Source organism: Typopeltis vanoorti, chromosome 1 (genome assembly GCF_054136105.1).
Source record: "Typopeltis vanoorti isolate ZY-2024b chromosome 1, IOZ_Tvanoo_1.0, whole genome shotgun sequence".
Lineage (NCBI taxonomy): Eukaryota > Metazoa > Arthropoda > Arachnida > Uropygi > Thelyphonidae > Typopeltis > Typopeltis vanoorti.
Genome location: NC_143549.1, coordinates 95,595,694 through 95,618,656, shown reverse-complemented (window position 1 = coordinate 95,618,656; position 22,963 = coordinate 95,595,694). Strand labels below are relative to the sequence as shown.

The following is a 22,963-nucleotide window of genomic DNA, read 5'->3' as shown; positions in this document are numbered from 1 at the left end:
CACGGGACGCTACTGCAAAACTCCAACTTTCAGCGCCATAATGTTCGCAATCTTAAGGTAACATCCACTCGGACTAGTGCGTTGCTTCCTCCCTAGTCGCTCATTAAGGTAACTGAAACTAATGTGGTCGCTTTTATTACATCGCTGCTCTGTGAAAACGACGCACGTTTTAGCCAAGTACACGTCTGCCTCTGAACGTGTATGTCGTAGGAGAAATTTCATCGATTTGTAATTCGGGTTTCACAACCAGATAGGGCGCCATTTTCAACGGATTGTTTATTCACTCGTTCTCCTTGAAGTATTGGTTGGACTTGGGGTACAATTTTGTGAACTATTTATGTAGGGAAAGATTATCCAGATTACGAGCGAAGTTCAACAGAAGTATGAAAATATTCCATACTCTTATTCTTCTATCACCAATTTCTGTCATAAAATCGAATATAGAATAGTTTCAGTAATGAGTCTGTGATGACGTAATGATGACCATAATTTTGACATAACAATGAGAACTGGTGAAAGTTATTAATGACGTAACAACTAGCTTTATTAATCTCAGTTCAGTTATTGTAATATGCATTGCTTTTTTTTATCTAGTTGTATTACTACAGACATTACTACAGTCCGCTTTATCATTTTAATTTCCATAACATATTCAAAATATTACAACACAGATAATAGTAGCCAAATGATTTTAGGGATTACAGTTATCATTATTGTTGCATGATTTTCCTTAGACAAACTCATCAGTCTTCTTAATACAGCTTCTTAAGAACACCGAGGTTGAAACGGAAAAGGGAGACGGAAGAGAACAAGTAGAATGCAGCCAGGTCGTAATCGGAGGTCACGACAGGCGTTCACCAATCGATATTTGGGAGTCGACATCTCATTGGCCATAGAGACAACTGTCACTTCTATGCTGTTATTAAAGGTGGCATTTGGGGAGGATGAGGCGGTAGACTTTTCTTTTTCTTTTTTTAGGAAGAATGGATAAAGGCATAGCAGAATAACCACATCAGCTGGCCTCTGATGTTTCGTACAACTGTGATGTATATACAGAGCTGAAACAATGGCAAGAGATTGACAGATTTTTGATTTAATCGAGACAGAGCAGCGCTTTCCATACGGCAAATCATCATCTCTATCTCTACCGAACAGGGCATAGGGGAAGAGGAACATCCTACTGAATATGTTATACTGATCGCTTGCGGAACAAATTTCCTTGGTCGGTTCTTAAAAGGGCTGTTTTGTCAGCAAAGAGAGATACTGTTTCGGATTGCGGAAATAATCAATTGAGAATGGGCGGGGAAATTCACTCATTAATTAGGGGTCATAATCGACATGGTTTTAATTAGTAAGCCAGTAAAAATGTGAGACAAGCCAGATGTCCATGAAGGGCTGTGTGACAGTTTGAAGAACGGTGTACAAGTTTTCATTAATACGCCCCCTTTAACTATTGGACGATCGGTTGGTGCTATCGCAAACACACCCTGAAATCATGTTCAAGAAATGTACGGAAATGAATCTCTTAAGAAAGAGGAAAAAATTCTATCTTGCGAACACGTCTTCTTGTGTTATTAGACAGAATAAAATTAAAGTTCGACTTGAGAGTATTCAAGAGATTTATCTTAGTCAAGAACGAACTCTGTTGTCTTTGATAATGATCGCTTGAGTAATGAGACTAAAGCGTTTACGTTTTCATTAAATTCAGCTCATGTTTTTTATTCCTGAATCAAAAAAAAAAAAAACGAGCCGGCGATAGGATGAAAATTTTTTGGAAAGAACTAAGTTCGAATCGTGTATAAGATACGAGAAACACTTTGCTTCTAGAAATATAGAAGCAAATTCTGGGCTATAACTGGTTACACAATCTGTGAGAAAAAAGCGAGATAATACGTTGATTTTCAATTTATAAATAGAAAAATAAAATAAACGAGTTGATAAAAAATAGTTTGTGAACTATTATTATAAATTTGGAATGAATAATATTCTGGTGGATGATTTCTTTAATATCTTTGCAGATGTTTAAGAAAACATACGAACTAAACATCAAAAAACTTCCTATAAACGATAAAATAAGTTAATTTAATTTTTACTTCTCTATCATATGTTGAACTAGATTTGATCATGACACGTAAGAGAATTTTGCACCCAGATAATCATTTCTTAAGTCGTTTATTCCTGCAATTTTTCCTTTTTCTATTTTTTTGATTATTCTTTGCGGTCTGGCTTTAATTTTCTTTCTTAAAAATAAGAGTCTTCTTTTTCTCCCACATTCCTAGTTCTTACTATTCCCTTCTTAAAAAACGTATTAAGAGAGTTTAAATCATTTTTTTCTACTCGTCTCAAATGAAGTTTTATTATTTTTTTCTTTCTTTTTCTCCTCTTTACTATATTAAATCTCCAGAACCGAATTAATTCAAACTTGTTGTGAGATAGTGACGTTTCCTTGGCAGTTTTATCGGAGGGCTGCGTTGCTCTGTAATCAGCAGCATCTGCAAATGAAGAAAGGCGAATGCTTTTGACAGTCTTCTTTTTTTACCACCCTCGCGTTGCCTCGAAACATTTTCAATTTTATCCGAATTTCTATGAAGTAATTTAAGTGGCCTCTTGGCACAATCACCTCACCGCAAGCGGTAGAAAAGCTCCAGTAATTCCGTCATTCTCCACCCGAATGCGTACATTTTTTTTTTTACTTTTGGCTATAAAAAAAGGAAAGTAAGATTAAGAGGACGACGAAATACTTCTGTGGAAATTCATTTCTTCTTATGGCTTTAAATCATCTGCAGTAGGAGAATACGACTGGAGATGAATCTGCCATGCAGGATGCGATGCTTTGCCGTGACAACGGCAAAAACGGTGACTATTTTAAGTGGGTTTATTCGTCTTTTTTTGAGAATGTTTGACATCGCAAAATCAGTCACATGATCAATTTTAGCATCACGTAATTTAACTTGAGTTGATGACACTTTCAAGAGTGATCTTAGGGTTTATCTTTCTTCTTCATTTCCTCTTGATTTCCATTTATTTTGCTCTTTGTTAGTAAACTGGCTTTCTCTGTGTGTATGTACGTGCAATTTCTATGACTAACTGATGTCCCTGAGCAGCTTGCGATCCCAGATCCCAATAGGTACTCAGTACTGACACCTTATTGATTACCTGCGCAAGGCCTGTGAGAGGGCCTACTAACATTGATTAGCAACAGAAGCAGGAAGAACTTGCAATTAACTAACTAGCCTCTGTCAGCATCCGCACCGGAGTTCTAGTTAAGAAGCTTTATAGGAATTTCGGTTAACCGCGAGCTGTCCAAAGATTCTGGTCATTTATTTGATTGTACACTTAAATAACGTGAAAGATCTCATTTTTCTTAAGCATGAATCACGATGTTAAATGGAAATCGTTTATAGAATTCTTTTTTACACTGATACAAACATTAATTCTTTCAAATCAGATTATGCTGATCGCCAAATTTCAACTTTCTTTGTCAAGTCTGTCTTAATTATTGTATGACGCTTGGTAGTGAAGTCAGCAAAAATATTTTTCGATATCATTGATTTAACATAAATATTCTGATATCTGTTATTTTTGCATTTGGATAAACATATTCCAAAAGTCAGCAATATACACATGTTTAGAAGAAGAAAAGAAAGACTAGAGAGAGAGAGAGAGAGAGAGAGAGAGAGAGAGAGAGAAAATCAATTCGGAGAAAACGGAGAAAAATAGTAGTTAAAATGGTAAGAAAATTAAGAGAGAAAGAAAAGAAAGACCAAAACGAAACAAAAAAAAATTATAGAATCGAATGTGAGAGAGAGAGAGAGTGAGACAGCAAGACACTTGGAGATGAAACAAAGACGAAAAATGAGAGATAAAAAGAGAAAATCAGTGAAAGGAAAAGCGAACACGAAATAAAATTTCAGAAAAAATATTCTTTAAAAATGAAAGGAATGAAGCAAAAAAGGCATGTAAAAATAATACGGGCATTAAGAGAAAATGAATAAAAATATTGCTTTAAATACCAAACATTATTAATTCTAAAACTTGTTATCCAAAATAAAAAAAAAATCAATAAATATAGTAGAACCGAAATAATGAAAGAAAGAAGGGCGAAGATTTAAGATAAGAGAGTTTTATATTTATAGCTTGAAAAAAAAAACTTACACTGCCGTCTCAGACTGGTTTACCTGGCCTAAGTTAAAAATGTTTAAACGTTTAATTATTCTTTCTCATTTCCTTGGCAAAGTTTGAAGTCCTAATTGAAATGTACTGTAGAGGTAGGGATCAGTGGAAAAGCAGAATGGCTAAAATAAATTATGTAATGGAAAGAAAGATAATTAAATGGAAAGATAAGGAAAGGCATGAAGGTAAAAGAGAGAGAAAGAGGGAGAGAAAAGTGATGCACATAAGAAATTGAAGATGAAAATGAAAGAAGAAAACAAAAAGGTGACTGCTGTCATTTACAGCATCGGGATGGCCAATGTGCACGCGTGTTGCCTGTCTTCTTCTCATTGATCTTCTGAGCTTAGTCAGCGTTTGTGTTGGGAATGTGGAACGTGACACGGAAGAAAGACTCTGTCGGCGCTTTATGTTATGGAAAATCACATTTCTAAAGAAAAGAAATCGTCCTTCCTATCAGCATCCCATCGTTGTCTCTTTAGCACACACTCAACTCCCCCCCCCCCTTTCGCTCCCGCTGTAGTCAATCTCTCTTTCTGCATTATTTTTGCATATTGCACATTTCTGTACGCAAGTAAAACTGTCATTCGCCACGCTTCCCTGCACACAGACACGTGACAAATAGCCGTTAAAATGATCACAACTTATTGTGTTGGTAAGTGCTGAGGTGGACATTTACTCGTCTTCTAATGTCGCTGACCGATGATAAATTCACGATAAAACAGTTAAAAACTAAAACATTGTCGTATACCGCTATCAAATGACTTTTAGCTGCTCAGGAATGTTCTTCATAAATCTCGCACGCATGAAAAGGTAAAACAGAGAAAGCAGCAGGGCATTAAGAGATATTGAACAAACAAAGTTTGAAGACAATTACATTATATTGTTAATAATATTGTTTCCATTCAAATATTGCACTTGCTTAAACCTATGCTGGGAAAACATTTTTACACTCAAGTGAAACTCTGAAAGGAAAAAAAGCAATGATATTTAAAGCGTGACAATAACGTCGTACCAAAACAAACCCTACTGTACTCTTTAGCTCCACAATGTACTTTGGTAATATAATTAATGTGCATCTCTATTAGCATCGGTGTGATGCGTAGATCTTCATTAAGTTGTGATCAATATATCTGACTGCAATTTAAAGTAGCTCCATGATGTTTATCGGAAGATTCAGGGAAGTGATCATCAGAAAATTACAACGGATAGATTTAAGGAGGGTTACCTAAAATAACAGGCCAACATTATATACGGAGATTGGGAAACCCTAATACAAATTGATAGAAATGTATATGAATTTAGTCGGAAATAAAGAGAGCTACTAATCTAGACTCTGTAGGTTTATTGTGTTATCATTCAGCTTGTTTGGAATCCTAGGGATGAATTACTGACACATTTTCTTGGTTTTCTTGCAGCACCGCTTCGTTGGATCATCCATCATGCTGTAGAAGTTATGGCCCTGCTCTATAGGTTTGCCCGTCTCAACGACAGAGCGAACACAGGAGTCTTCACCTTCATCGTGACCCGTTCGGTGACTCGCGACGTCCATCGCGACGCCACTACAAAGGATTTCATCTTCGGCTATCACAGGTGGGCGGTGTCTTTCACCCGCACCGACAAAGAGCTTGGAGTCTACCTCATTCTCCGGAATCCCTCCCCAGGTACGAAGTGCTACGTGGATTTCAGCTTCACCCTGCTCAACAGAGAGCACTTCAGTAAGAATGAGGTATTTTCGGAGAAGCAGTGCCGTTACACCGTCGAGCACCCGACCCACGGGACCAGTAAGTGGATGCTGATGGCTGACCTCCGAGCCCGGCGCTTCACGGACGAAAACAGCGAGTTCCTAATGGAGTTGTCGGTCGGCAGCGTCATGACCGTATTCGAGGGGACCATCAAAGTATCAGCCGCCTCCCTCACCAGCTCTCACCCGAAACCCATGAAGCTGGAAACTCCTTACTTCACCTTCGGGAACTTCGAGTGGAACGTGTCCGTGCTGCCTCACGGAACCAGGGAGGATGGCGATACCAGCACGCGGCCCAGGCTATTCTTGAACCGGCTGACGGGATTCGAGCACCAATGTCGAGTCCAATACCGCATTGTGCTGGGCGAAGGTGATCGGAAAGTGGATTCGGGAATCTTGGATCAGATTTCGGATCTCAGTGGTCGCATCCGTGGCTTCTCACTGCGATGTCAGTTGGTCGATCTGATTCGTAGAGGGGGCGTTCGTGTGTATATTGAAATGATTTGTGCCAATACCATCAGTGAAGCGAAGGTGCCTACCGTCAGAGATCCCAACGCTACCTCTAACTGCTACGACAAAGACAAGCAAGGGTGGTGCGTGGAGGCAGACCTGGAGGGGGAGTGTTTAAAACTGAAGTTGTTCTACTCGGATATCCACCACGTTCCCCGCAACCATCTGCGGTACGTGTCTTGGAATGCTTACGTCGTTAGGTTCCACTCCTCTACCGGAACCAGAGAGAGTGTGTTGGTGCTGAATGCTCCGCATACGAGTTACTACATCCAGGATGGCGTCGACATGGGGGTCATCATGGATACGAACGTTGCTGTGAGGCAGGTAGGTGTTTTCGTCATACACTGCAGGTGATGTGTCGTATGTTGATGTCTGCATGTTGTGATTACTTTTTTTACTATGTTTCTATCCATTGGGTTTAATTAAGAAAAAAGTATGGAAATTAATGACTATTCAGCACGCACAGTTACGAAAGCTGCCGGAAGTGTTTTCAATTATGTTTAACATCGGCATTTGACATCTTTATCATTTGTTATTTGTTCAACATAGTAACATTTCAAGGTATGCTTTCCTTTATGATTAGCCACATATTACATAATAGTATCAAGACGAGAGAGAAATTGGAGACTTCATATAACGATGAACAATTACCCATTATTACAGATTTTGGTTTTGAAAGGTGTGAATATCGCTTCATCGAGATTTTATTTCAATTACAGATATCATTACAATGGTTGCGTAACACCAACAACCATAGTTGTGCTTATCTCTCCTTTGTAATTCTAAACGTAACTTTATTTGTTTCACAATTTCCATAACATCAGAATTAAATTCGCGTACATATCAACTTATAAAAGCTTTAAGCTTACTATCTGAGTTAAGTGCACGACTTTTATATAAAATAAGTTTAAGAAGCAAAATTTCAGGTATATTTGAAGTCTATGTTGGCTGCGAAGGACTCTTAAAGAATGCATGAGAAACCTTTTATAAATTCTCTTCATTTGCTAAAGTTCTGAGTTTAAATCTTTTGTTTAAGGTATGAAAAGCACTCGTGGTTGGTGATGGTTGTAATAGTACAAAATCTTAATAATAAAGGTGCGTAGTTGAAATAGAACGATGCAGCGCCCTCACTCGACAAAACTAAAACTTTTAATTATTTAAGAATTAACATACGAGTATATACGCGAAAGTGGAGAATAAAAAACTGAAAAATGAAATGTCAATCTTTTTATTCATTTATAAAATATTACTAATATATCGAGTTCCCTCAAAAAAGAATGTCAGAAATTTAAATGAAAACATTTTCAAATCGATACTGTTGACAGCTGTTCGACTTGTTAGTTTTTGATTTCACGCATGCGTATTCACGTTCTTTCTAATCAGTGAATGTTAAAACAGTAAGTTCTCAACCAAAAAAAAGTGAGAGCAGTCTTACAGTATGTGGCAATTTCTAGGTAATAATAAACGTTTCTGCTCTAAACTGTCATTTAGAATGTTTGGTATTGCTGGATGTTATTTATTTATTTATTTATTATTGTTTTCAATAAATAGTTGGGGATGATTTTAAGCATTTATTTATAAAATGATATATTTATATGATTTATATATATAAAAAATTTATTTTTCCTTAAGGAAAAAAAAGAATCCTTTTTTTCATATAGCCGTTTTGTTATTTCTACATAATTATTCATAAATCAGTGAGATGCTATTTAGTTTTATAAGCAATTTATAAAACATTCAAACGCATTTGAAAGCCATTTTTCATAAAACATTCATACAAAAAATGCTTTCTAGTCTTTATTCTAGACATAGAAAAATGCTTTCTAATTTTATTGCAAAAACAGAGAAACATGCCTCAGTAGTTCAGTCAGAAGACATCGCGAAGTTGGTGCTTAGATATCCAATAGGATGACACAAAGTATCTTTATATACGGCCCTCAACTGAAGGTAGTTAACGAGTCTCATACAGGCAGAAAAAACTTTTTCAGTTCCCATAACTGGAATTTTATTCTCTCAACCAGAGAACGACCTTTTCAAGAAAACACATAACTAGAGCCATCACATGTGCTTCAAGAGACGGCTGAAGGGGTACACAACATAGGAATGTCAAAAGGCTGCATTAAATTTAACATACTTCTAACCAGAGTACTCAATCCATGTAGTATAAAAGAGATTATGAAGAAATAACGAAACGGATGTATGGAAAAAAAAGAGGTTTTATTTTTTCCTTTAGGAATCATGGTGCTTTTTTATATAGCTTCAACGAAGATATATAAATAAATAAATAAATCATTTTATTAGGTACAGATAGTCAAACATTATATTTTAAAACAAAATCCAAGTGAACTAAACTATCAAAAGAATATGAAGTGAGGGCACCATCTTTCGACAAATGATTGAATTATGGCTAAAATCGAGAGCTTTATAAAACAAACTGGCACGATTTTTTTATTTATTTATGGGTTCGAACTCGGATAATATTACAGCAAAATTCATGATGCTCTGAAGCACAACACTTTATCCGATTGCTTCAAGAAATTCAAAACTTCCTGAACTAATCAACATCGTTCTTGAAGATCAACTTCATTCCGAATATACTCTCATTCGATGCACAGGCACCCATGAAGCCATCGAACCTGACCGCACTCTGGGATGTCATCATCACAGCTTGCGAAAGGTCAGCAGAAAATATAACAATGTTCTGCACGAATTAATGCCTGCTGAAATTGGCATCGCCAATGTCTGTAGGAACCTGTTTGCCAGTTCTAGCGACGATTGGCTCATGCAATGAATTGTTATCTAAAATGGAAAGTAGGTTGCTTTATTAATCCGAACATATAAATCAGTGGATCGGTATGGCTAAAGTAGCATTTCTAGTCCCGATTAGACATCGGCTTCGAGAATGGGGTAATTTCGAGGACATGGTTCACTTTGGTTTGGTTACGGAAGGAAGCGCCATTAGCGCCGACCTCCATTGTCAACAACCAGATTGAACGCATGCTTCTTCCCGAATGCTACCCACCATTAATTAATCAAAAGCAAGGGTACTCTTCGTAGAAGACAATGCAGACAATACATAGAGTTCAGACACAATAAAAGAAACGAAGTAGTCATATTCGGAGTGTTTCTTCAACTAGCATACAATACAGATTATACAGTCTCATTATCTCTTGTTCAGGCTCTTGCTGATTCTGAGAAATTCGAGAATTATTCGAATACAAGGATCGTAGAAAGAACACAAGGCCTAGCATCGTAGACAGGGATCATGGCCATAGAGCCCAATATCCTTAATCCATCTATAAAATTACAACCTGAAAAACATTATCTGTTGAGTAATGTTTTAATCAGTGTCGTCCATCCTACCTCCATAAAGAACAAATATCATCAGGGATTATAATGGCCAGCCAGTGAAAAATTTCGGTATGTTTTTATATTTTTGTTAACATTTTAGATTTGCAGTTCTGAATGAAAGTAAAATTGCAAGTATCTACTCTTTTCCCCCTTTTTTCAACTGGTATGGAATGTTAGGACATTATCCATAACGCGTTATTTTTTTGGCGGATGAGAACTCAGAGTCAACCTATATATAGTGCTTTATATACGTGGGACGTCCAGAAAGTAAGTTCAGTTTTTAAATATTTTCACTGCAGCGCTGCGATCGCAATGGTGTGCATGCGTGCTAAGTTTTTTTGATTACTTAGCAAGGCGTTGGTTCAATTTTCAGACATTCTCGCAGTGCGGACGCTTCTTCGTATGTGTGTTTATAATGTCTAAGGAAATCGAATCGCCCGCCGCATGTGAAATTAGGTCAGGTATTCATTTCTTTTTTGCGAGAAATGTTAAAGCAGTTGAAATTCATCGGCAAATTATTGAGGTTTACGGAGAACACGCAATGAGTGATTCAATGGTGCGAAGATGGGTAAGACTTCTGCTGGGAACAATTCCATCATCCTCCATATAGTCCTGACCTCGCGCCTAGCGACTTTCAAACATCTGAAATCTTTCCTCGGTGGCCGGCGGTTTCATGACGGACGACGAGGTAAAAGAAGCAGTCAGTTCGTGGTTTGCGTCACAGGCTTCTACGACGAAGATATACAACTCTTGGTGCCCCGTTATGATAAGTGCCTGAATAATAGAGGAAATTATGTAGAAAAGTAGTGAAAGATGTCTACTTTAATTTCCAATAAAGTGTTTTTTGTAAGTATATTTTTGTTTCTCTGACAGCCCATTGGAACTTACTTTCTGGACGTCCATCGTATAACGCCCTTCTTAAGCCAAAAGTGCTGTGGTTTGAGATTTTATTTGAAAATAAAATTTTTCAAATTGATCAATTTGATTGATTCAAATTGGTTAAAGTAATAGACAAACAAATCTGATGGAAGAGATTTCTTTAGGATACCAAAGAATTAAAACGTGCTTATCGATATTTTTTAAGAAACCAAAATACTTTCAAACATCTGAAATCTTTCCCCAACTAATTGCATTCTCCGTAGCTTAGTTGGTTTAAACAAACCCTTTGGTTAAAAAGACCAGGGTTCGAATCCGTATGCAACATAAGAAACCTTTAACAGGTATTTTCAATTAAAGAGTGAGTGATCTGGTCTCATACGGTAGATGGAGATAAACATAAGTATAATATATCCATTCCACAAACAAAACATTTGTTTGACGGAAGTGTGATACTTATTTCTGAATTTTATTATTGGCCTCCAAGGAAAGAACGCCATTCCTCCGTTTAGAGTTTGAAGTTTAAAAGTTTATATAAAATAAATTAAAACAATTTTATAACGATGTGTGCAAACTCACTCCGTAAAGAGGATTACATTTGAATCATTTCTCTTCACTGGAGTACTTTTTTCAGGATTTAAAGTAGCACTCCACTAGCTACAGACAGTAAGTGTTTTATAGGATACGTTGCATTAAGATATGGATTCATGTGAATTAATTGCGTAGGCGACAATGATATAGTCTTTTGTATTTATGAATTAATGCTATGGATGTTATGGATGCTTGAGAGCTTAGCCTACTTCGCATACTTTATTGTTATTTTGCATGGTAGAGCATATCTCGTGATTATTTCCCCATTCCCTAACCTTCACCAAATATAGTATTCTAAGTGCATGCGTTTAGTTATTTATTGCCCTTGGTGACCTACAACCCTCACATCACACCCTCAGCAAGTGCATCCGGCTTGTTCCCGTATCCACAGCATAGAAAATGTGAACTATGAATTATAAGCTATAACAGAAGGCCTACTTATATATATATATATATATATATATATATATATATATATATATATATATATATATATATATATATATATATATATATTAATAGCAATTAATAATATATAATAGTATATTAATACTTATTATAATAATTAATACAATAGTATATTAATAGTAAATTGGAAACTTTTAAGGAATTCTTTCATAATCAGATGTCTACATTCATCCCGGGAAGTAAGTTTTAAAGAAATACGTCATAAGGGGTAATCTTTGGGAAGAAAATTATGATAAATATACAAAAAAAGTTGTTAACTAAATCGTTAATAAAAGATTTCAAGCTAAATTTGGGCTACCATTTGCGGAGAGGAAAGTTAAAAATGCTAATATTTATATACAAACTTCCACAAATATCGAAAACATTTGGAAAATCATGCTGAAACATCAAAGGAATTTAATAACCATCTCGCGAGTGTTTACGCAGACGAAGATGAAAGTAGGATCATCCAAATTTCAAAGCCAAAAAGCGCTAATAGATCTAACATAGGATAACGAACTTGTTCATTTTTTAAAATGTCTGTCAATCGATAAGGCTGGAGATAGGGATGCTACTCGCCATTACATGTTGGTCGTAATTAAATTGCCAGTGATTATTTTTACAGGGTTAATAAGATTAGCAATCGTCCCGATCGATTGAAAATTTACAAATATAGTAACAGTTCATAAATAAGAAGCTTATGTTTTAAAAGGAATAATTATAGGCTTGGTAGTATCATAAGAGTTATTTATATAACAGAAAAAATAATTAGTTCAACTTGAATCAGATTGCTCAATGAGCAGCAGACAGCATGGGTAGGTTGTAAATGGTCAGTGGATCTTGACGAAACTGTCGAACTTTTACGATGGGGGTTACGAGCGAAATGCATTGCAGCAATGTCTCTGATATGATTTATTTAGATTTCTGCAATGCCTTTGATAGTGTTCCACAAATGAACCTGCTGATAAAGGCATTGCTTTTGTATCGATTACTATGTTAAATGAATAAGTAAGCTGTTGATAGCAAGAAACATTGATTAAAGGGAGGACTTCCACAAGTCCCGATGTTATCTTCGTTAATTAAACAAGGGACAGAATTTTGAAATATTGTAGCGAAGAAATGTAGTTAGGGAATACCATATATACTTTTAATTTGAGATGTAATGAATGTAAGAAATAAAACAGGCTTTTGTAATGCTAGTTATTTATAGCTTAAATTGCTTATGAGTTTTCAAATATTAAATAGAATGTTATAACATTCCAAGCATCATGCTTTCTTAAAATAGACTCCTGACTTGCAATACCCAATGTCACTCTTGCACGGCAGGAACAAATTAAAGTGAAAATTGTATTTCAGCTGTAATTGTACTGTTTTAGGTACATTTCGAAAAATAAACAAGCATCTCATCTATTAGATAAGTTTGATCTGTTTATTTGCTTGTCTGACCGTTCACTATATCTCCGAAATGGCTCAGTGAATGTTTATTGAAATGATATTAAAGAATATAAATTAAATTTTAGAGCAATCCTACATACATTATCGAATCCTCTGTTTTAGTTAAAATGAAATAATTTTAGTTAGACCATTTGTACTTGTTGCCTTTAGGTTGGAAAGCCCTGGGTTCGAATCTTTATCAGGGCTTTTCAATTAAGGATATGTTAATCTACTCATGAGGAAGTGGAAAGGATTTACTCTCGTAAACTCGGGTGTTTCATCATAAAAACAGACAAACCACCTAGAAAATGCACACAGTTTACAGATAAAATTACTTTACTACCAATAGCAATATACTGATTTAGTGTTATGGTGTGCACCCGCTTGTAGCGTTCTCACAACTGTTGTTATCACTATACCCTATATAAGTGTGGAAAATAAAGATAACGTTCTTATACTGCATTTATATTCCTCGCAAACAAAGCCTTTTGTCATATTAACTCACATAATCTATAATCTTGCATAAATTGCTTTCATTTTTTTATCACGACTTCCGCTGTATTATTAAATTAAATACTTTAACTATCAGTTTTATATCTATCATTTATATGTCTTTCCTTCCGTAATTCTCTGGTGAGTCTTGATATCTCTTTTATTCCTTTATTCATTCCATTCACCTTCTTTCACTTTATCCTTTTCATCTTTCTTTTCATTCCCGCTTATCCTCTTTTATATCAATACCCGAACGCTTTTAACTTCATCCTTCTGTCTTCTCTCTCTGTGTGTGTGTGTGTGTGTGTGTGTGTGTGTGTGTGTGTGTGTGTGTGTGTGTGTGTGTGTGTGTGTGTGTGTGTGTGTGTGTGTGTGTGTGTGTGTGTGTGTGTGTGTGTGTGTGTGTGTGTATCTGCCGGCTCTATTCCCTCCCTCCTTCTCTCTCTCTCTTTCTGTGTAGCTGTAGGAGTGGCGAGTTGTCGCCGAGATCAGTTGAAAGTATTGATCTGTTGGCTGAATGACAAGATACAGTGTCCGAGCAAAATGAGCTGCCAGGAGGTGTTATGGTGTGAACGAGGGAATCTTCCAGATGTTTGCTAGCGGCCATCAGTGCGTTCCGATTAATTTTATTGTCATTGACTTATTGATTTTTTACTTTGGGCAGTTCATTGACGTCTCTCACACCTAATATGTGGCTCGTTATAACATTACGTGCATGGTCCTAGTGTTTCTTCTTTTGCTATGATCACTGACAGTATTGCTGATTTTTTTTTCTCTCTGCAGATGATTTCGATGAACCACGCATTCTTAGATACTACTGAGTTTTGTGAACTTTTAACAAAACAGTGGCATTTCTCCTATAAAACCTTCTTTCCCACACAGCAAACAGGCCTTATGAAAGAGCACACTTCTTAAATGAAGATATCAAAAATGAATGCCGTTTATTTGTTTTGAGAAGTGATTAATAACTTATTTCAAAAAAGTTGCGATACTCATTTAGATTTTGAAATAAAAAAATCATAGCTATAATTTCATTTAACACTGCTGATTATTTGTAATCAATAAAAGCAGCACAGAAAAGATCCTCGGTTCAAATGAACACATAAAATTATTAAAATACAGGCCTTCGATAGGAGTTGCTTTATTATTTTCGTAATTAAAAGTCTTTTTTTTTCAAAAAATTCCCGTAATAGAGATTAATTATCCTTTTTAATTATTTCGTTTAATTAACAGTTTCATTGAGAGTGAAACCCTTAAGTGTAAGCATTAATCAATGACACAGTACAGAACAAACGCTAAGACACCAGCTCCAAGGCAGATTTCATCTTTTATTTAGTATACTACCAAGGCATAAACAACCATCAGTTGTTTATCATATCAGTTGTTCAGAAGAGCAACTGATAGAATGAATTCTTAATGAATGTTGAATATTGTTTCTTGACTATGGCTTAAGGCGTCTACTTTCGAAGGTTCAGGCCTTGTTTTCAAAAGTAGTAGCCTGTCTGTTTCGTTTCCTCTATATCATCGTCAGGTATTCACATTGTTTTATGAAGTATTTCAGTTTCATTATTTTATTCTGATTATATTCTTGTAAACTGAATAAGACTATATATATGAAACATAGCACTGAACTATATACTCACGGTGGCCAAACTGCGGCTCTTCTTAAGTTTTATTGCGGCTCAACTAACAAATAAAAATATTTATAATTTTTCTTACTAGCAGACATGGGGAAATCACCTAATAAAGAATCTAAAACTGTAATAGAGGCTAGTTTTAAAATATCATGGAACATCACACGTGCAAAACGGCCTTATACTACCGAAGGGGAATTTATTAAGCAAAACATTCTTGATACAATTGATCACTGGACCTTAATAATTCAAAACTTTTAAAGCTAGTTACCTACATTCCTACCTCACGACATACAATGGAACGTCGAATTTCAGAAATAAACGTGGATTTATTATCCACGTTTATTAAGGAAGCTTTTGATGTTGCCCTTAAAAATGTTCCAAAAAGTAAATTAGTAAGTGTGGGATGTGGCTCTTAACAGTTTCTGGTAGGTAACTATGGCTCTTGCCAAAACTTCTGGCCACCCCTGCTATATACCATAAGAACGGCAATAAAAAAACAACTAAATTATTTGATGAATCAAAATTAACATCATTCACGTGGTGTCGCACTATGTTTATCATAACAATGGGAATGGACAAGCATAGCGATCTCCCAACATCCAGGTTATGCAACAGGAGTTGTTTTTAGCATAAACAGATGGATTATTAAATTGAGAGAGAGAGAGAGAGAGAGAGAGAGAGAGAGAAAGAGAGAAACATGTTCTATAAAAGAGCATAACTTTTTTGTAGTTTATATAGGCCAGACATAATGGTTTATTGTATTCAATTGATTTTTCAATTGAATAAATTAAAATAAACTATTTTATTTAATTTTTCAATTGAATACAATTCAGCTCTGTTGTATTCAATTTTTCAATTGAATACAATAGAGCTGTCTTAATGTGTGTATATGGTCCAAAGTATTGTAATTCTTCCTAAATCCAGCTAGTTCACAGGACTGTATTCCCTCTAGTTTAGATTTTATTATATTATTTATAATTTTTGTGAAAACTTTGTATATGGTGGGGGGTAGGCTTATAGGTCTGTAGTTTTTAATTTCTTCCTTATTGCCCTTTTTAAAAATTAATATTAGAAGTGAATTGTTCCAATTTTTCGGAATTTTTCTCTGTTTTAGGCATTATTGAAGAGTTTACTCAACTGTTTCATGACAGGGCTTCCTCCCAGTTTTAAGAAGTCTACCATAGTTCTATCTTTTCCTGAGGCCTTTCCATTCTTCATTTCCCGCAGTTCCATTTCCATTTCACCTTGTAAGATCTCAGGGACATCATTTTCTTGCTCACTTGAGTAATCCATAGATGATTCTTGGATGTCCCAGTCTTTGTCTTCATAGAGTTCAGTATAAAATTCCTGAATTCGTTTGATTATTGCATCTCTATTTTTTATCAGTTCACCATTTTTTCCTCTTACAGCAGCTATTTCCTTTGTTCCAACTGATAATGCTCGACTTAGGACCTTCATATTACTATTGTTTTCTATTGTTTCTTTAATTTTCCTAGTATTATACGAACTAAGTTTATGTTTCATCCTTTTAAGTATAGTTTTACAAATTTCCGTATATTCTATTGTATTGGTGTCATTCAAGTCTCTTTTCATATCTCTTCTTTTCTTCATCAGATTTAAGGTTTCCTGACTTAGTTTTTCCTCTCCTTGGTGCCTTTTTACACCTCCTATTTCTAGTGCACAATTGGAGATAGATTTTGTTAATATTTCATTAGCATCATCGATGGCAGTAGCTATGTTTAACTTTTTTAGTTCATTTTTGAGTGATTCTCTATAACAGCTTTTATTGTGGTAGAGGTTTTGTAGATTCACTAAATTGGACTTTTTTCTTATGAGCTTATTCCGTTCCCATTTTTTGTTGATCCATACTTTTGCCCTTACTAGTCTGTGGTCACTTCCTGTGTTAAATCTATTAAGCACTTCGGTATTATTTATTATATATCTTCTGTTGGAGAGGATGAGGTCTATTTTATTATAAGTTTGTCCATTTGGGCTTCTCCAAGTCCATTTTCGTTTGATTTTCTTCTTGAAAAAGCAGTTCATAATAAAGAGGTTATTTTATTCTGCAAATTCAATAAGTCTTTCTCTTCTTTCATTCCTCTGTCCAAATCCAAATTTACCGATGGAGTTCAGATGGTCATCTCTGCTTCCAATTTTGGCATTAAAATCACCCATTATAATTATGTAGAATTCTTTAGAATTATTGAATGTGGATTCTAATGTTTCATATAAATCTTCTATTTCTTCATCTGGATGGTCCATATTTAGGGCATATACTTGTATAATTTTCAGTTGGTATCTTTTATTTATGAAGATACTTAGTTCAGCTATTCTTGATGTTATTTTATTTACAAACAGGACATTGTCCTTGATTGTTTTATTTATTAGGAATCCTACACCACCAGCTGAGTTTCTGTCACATTCACAGTGGTAGAGTAGATGTCCATCTTTTAATCGCATGAGAGTTTCTTCTTTCCTTCTTTTCTCTGAAAGGCCCACAACGTCCCATTTTATATGTTCCAATTCCTTCATCAGTTCTTCCAATCTATCATCATCCTGTAGAGATCTGCAGTTATATGTTCCTACTAATATCCTTCTATCATTGTGCACTGTAGGTGGACTTATTGTAGCTAGTGCAGACTGTAGCATATTTTTCGACTTAGACCCTCTGCCTAAGTCCAGGACGCGTCCCTTTTTATGCTGGGCGACGGACGAGCCAGTATGTAATTTTCCTATTTCATTCATTCATTCATGGGGAGATATTTGGCCTTATAGCACCACGCTGGCCAGAGGGGTTGGTGCCCCACAATAGTGCATAAGATGAAATGACACAGCAAAATAGGAAAGATTCACCCCTAGCCCTCGAATACTCTAATAGCATTGGGGGTAAGGAGCATGAAGAGAAGAAAGAAGCAAGGAAGGAAGAGGAGGGACCAGTCTGCAGATAATATAACAGATGTATATTACATGAAGTAAGGCATGGTCCAGCATTAGGTACCTCGGGTTTGCCATGTCCGTACTCACTAAAGTGAGTACGATCATGGCAAGATGACCATGGCAATTCCATGCCCGTACTCACTAAAGTGAGTACGGGCATGGAAAAGTGTATGTATATTCATTCATACACTTTTCCACTGTGGTTACTGAGATTTAAATCGCCAAAGAATTCCTTCATACAAATTCCATGGGGACAAACTTAAAGAACATTTATTCCTAATGATCGAGCTCTCTGAATTTGGCTTGTAGCTGGACTCTTCGGACTGATCACTATTCCAATAACTAGTTTTATGTAATCTAATCTAATCTTAAGGAGGAAAAAACAGAAAGAAAATAAATATTATTGTCTCCTTAGATATAAATAATAAAGCTAATGATTGTTTAGTTTCTTTCAGTTATGAGTTTTGTAGCCGTTTTATTCCAGGTTGTTTACCACATCAGCTCTTCTAGCTGAAATATATTTTACTCTTAACTTTATTCACTAATAAAGCTACAGGATGTCTTTGTTATTCGTGGATTGCATCTTTAATAACGAAATCCTAAATCTTGTGTATTTTAATTGTATTTTATTTCATCTTTTAATATGTATCATTAGTACACTTATCGAAACGAAAGTTCATTAGTAAAGTTATTCTTTTACTTGAGACTGTCTTATGTATCAGAGATGTAGCATCTATTACCTGACTGGAATAAGTGCCACTCTTCCCATGGAACATTTTTTTGGGGATATAGTAGGCAGCTTTACTCTGTCTGTCTCTATAGCAACAGTTCAGTGCTCTACTGCGAAGAGTTAAACAAGAGGCCAGCGATAATTTAGAAAACCACTGCTGCCAGTTCTGTTTCGTATTCCTAGTCCCAATGAGTATTTGTGTATTTGTTGTATGTATGTATTTAATGATGTATGATGTGTAGGCCTGGTTGGTCGAGTGGTTAGCGCATCCGCCCTTAACCAAAAGGCTGAAGATTTGAATCTTGCTTGGGAATGAATGTGATATTCATTACTTCATACACTTTCCCAAGCCAAGATGGATTGAGTTTCTATGGGAGAAGTAAACCCAACCCTTTCCCTCCATTAGTAGGAGAAATCTGATCTCTCTCTCTCTCTCTTAAAACACAGCACTGAGAGAGAGAGAGAGAGAGAGAGAGAGAGAGAGATCAGATTTCTCCCACTTAATGACTCTCTCTCTCTCTCTCTCTCTCTCAACACTGAGAGAGAGAGAGAGAGAGAGAGAGAGAGAGAGAGAGAGATCAGAAGCTTACTTCACAATACTATTTAATAATTGAGAGTATTATGGTCGATTTTAAGGAGATGTCAGATTAAAACGTCGCGTTTATTTTTGTAGAAAAAAAGAACATACTTGTTCCCGTCTGAACTCGGCTAAGTCAGGAATTGGATGAAAGAGACAAAAAAAGATCCATATTCTGACCTGGCTTTGTGTATATAAACACATTTGTGTGTATTTATACACAGCAGCAGTTAAATATACATAAATTTATACGTGTAAAATAATACATGACCTAAAATTGAAGGGATTTACAACAAATTACGTATACGTTTTAAAATTGATAATGCGTTTATCTTTATTAGCAATATTAACACAACTTTGTTACTTTTTGTGTCCTGTTTTCTAATCTGGTTCTCATGCAGAATAACATAAATAATATTTTATGTTCAAATGAAAGACTTATCGAGTTTCATTATAAAAGACTGATTTGTTTTTCAACTATTTGAAAATTTCCCTATTTCTACCTTATGAATGACTTTTTTAATGATTTATTCGTTTTTTTTTGTGCAATGCACGAGTTATTGTTAGGTACGATATCTGTAAGCCCTTTAATGCAATGGCTCTGCATATGTTCGTATTTCTTTGCTGTGTGAATAAAAACAGATATCGTACCTAACAATAACTTGTTCATTGCACAAGCCATCTCTCGATATTTAGGGAGTAAAAGAACATTCACCTTAAATGGGCATCGCTGTCAAGATACCGCTATTCAACAGTACACCACAGATAAATAGCTTAAGACTGTTCAAGAGCAAATCTAGTAAATAACGCTTAAATTTTAAACAAATAAAGAAATCTTAGATTGTCATATATATTGATTTGTACATGCCTCCAATACCAGAAAAACTTTATTTTTCAGGAATTTAAAAAAGATCTAGTGAAGTCTTTCACAAAGTCACACACACACACACACACACAGTTCTAACTCTGGATTTATTTTGATAAATAAATTTTAATGATTTAAAGAGAATAATCAGAGTAATCTCGACGGCTTTGATAGCCGAGTGGTTAGCATACCCGCTCCCTAACCAACAGGTTCGGTGTCGAATCCCACCGTGGCTATGGATGTTTGTGATTGTCTTTAGATGGGCGATGAGTTGCATCTCTCGGTGTGAAACTACCACTCCGCTTATTGGAGGCCTGAAGTGGCCTAAAAAAAGTTCCATGTTTGGTCTCTAGAGCAGAGCTTCCCGACTAGGAAAAAAATAAATTCAACATAAAATAAAGAATAGAAAAATCCTTATTCCACCCAAGGTACTAAATGTATTATAGACTTGCAAATAAGCTTTCGTGGGTGGGAGCAATATATATATATATATATATATATATATGCAGACAGGATTTCTCTTGTCTGCACATGGGCACGGGACCAGCATTACCCTAATAAACTCTATATCATCTGTTCTGTTTGTGTCTCACATATCTCTTTTAATTAAGATTACATCTTTAAATATTGGTGGAAGCTGTTCAGTACCTGATGTTTGAAAAACAAATTATTCACTCATTTGAAAACCTCAAATACAGCATATAACTTTTAAAAAATCATACTACATAATATCTGGAATAACGTAGCATTTACACAGTTTCACACAACACTTGCACACTATATAAACGTACATCTTAGAAAATAAACCTCATTTAATAAATTATTAAGTTATATTTGAAGTTTCGTCATAGACGTAAGATGGCATTTTCAAGCCGTCTATACAAGAGATGCTCAACGGAGACACAATCCAATTATTTACACGTAAGAATATTACAGACCATCTATTCAGTTCTCATTCTTTTTGTAGTAATTATGCTGTTTTCAAAAAAAAAGTTTTTGAGATTTAAACATGTATCTGTGCCACTAACTTTTTAAACTTAATAATTTATTAAAAGGAAATGAGATTTCATTTCGTTTTGAAGCCTAAACATCAGAGCACATTAACTTCACTTCCGAATCTTACATAAAATCCTATTGGTAAAATAGGTAGAACGCTTTTATATTTCTGAAATTCTACAGAATTGGAAGGAGTTTCATTTCCCGAAGTTTAAAGCATCGTTACTAGAAGTTTATAGTTTTCTCAAGCAGAGAAAATCCGAGTGCTTTCTACAAACAGGATGAGTTACCACAATGGGAAAGAAAAAGAAAAGAACACAAAGTTACATCCGAAACGGACAATATGAAAAGTCTAGACTAACTCACATGTCATAGAATTTGACCGTTTCTTTAAACGAATAAAACTAACCTACTTTAGAGACTGCTATTAAATTCCAAAGAATCCATGAATATTAATATTACTGCTTTTCTATAAAGGGCAATATGATTCTTGACATGCTGATGCCTTGAAAATGTCAGTTTACATTTGTGTCATATAAGTTATTGATTTGTTAAATTTGTTATATTCTACTATTACCGTAATTTATTATAATATTATACAGCATATATCAAATATTTCATAATAACTTTTAAAAATCTGCAATTAAGGTTTTAATACCATAATACCCTCACAATATACTTCATTAGAAATTTTGACTTACGTTTTTTTTTTCTCGTTTGCTCTTGTTTATCAAATGAAGTTGATTTAGTCCAGTGGTTCCCAAACTTATTTGGCCTACAACCCTTTTAATGTGTGTGTGTGGGGGGGGGGGGTCTGGGATGCTATTCACCCCCCCCCCATGGAAACTACTTTCTAAGACCTGACCAGCACTACCTGATACATAAAAGAAAATCGTATGAAAATCGGATCAGCAGTTCTCGAGTTTTAAGCGAACAAACAGATAGATACAGAAACAAATTTGCGTTTTAAGACCCCACAACTTAGAATAAAGTATGGGCATCTGCTTTTGCAAATAGAACTGTTGGTATCCGTTTTTAAATTTTAATTTCAATTCCTCATTTGTTGTTAGTTCTATCAGTTCTTGTAATTGTAAAGATTCTTCTGGGTTTGTACTTGAAAATGGGTCCAAAACCCGATTGGGTTTTGGACCCATTTTCAAGAGTCTTGTTTGCATTTGTGTCAAAACTTGACACAAACGCAAAAATAACAGCTTTTGTTTTTATTAAATTAAGCTCATCTGTTTGGAGTTGTAGATTTGCGTCATTAAATTTGTTAAACAAGTCGATCAAATAAGCTGTGTCACTTTTAAAATTAATCAAGTTGGATCGTAAAGAATCATCTCTGTTTTCTAAAAACTGTAGCACTGAGTCAAAGAGTTTAAAAAATTAATTCAAACATATACCCTTTGATAACCAAAGAACTTCTGTATGGAACAGTAAGCGATTGAATTCTTCACTGTTTTCAATACAAAGTTATCCAAACAATCTGTCACTCAAAGAATGACTTTTGATTTTGTTGACTGCTGTGATTACATAATCTAATTACAGCAGTAATTACATTATGTAATAACAGCAGTAATTAATAACCTGTGTAGGCGATCATTCA

At 35.2% G+C, this 22,963-nt stretch overlaps 1 protein-coding gene across 1 annotated transcript in view; it reads left to right on the top strand.

Moving 5' to 3' along the window:
* The first annotated feature begins 5,626 nt into the window (after window positions 1-5,626).
* LOC150110228 (uncharacterized) overlaps window positions 5,627-22,963 on the top strand; it is an 87,208-nt gene continuing 69,871 nt past the window's right edge. The window contains exon 1 of the mRNA XM_090393678.1: window positions 5,627-6,748. Coding sequence (XP_090249804.1) covers window positions 5,627-6,748 — 1,122 coding nt within the window. The remainder of the gene's footprint in view (window positions 6,749-22,963) is intronic.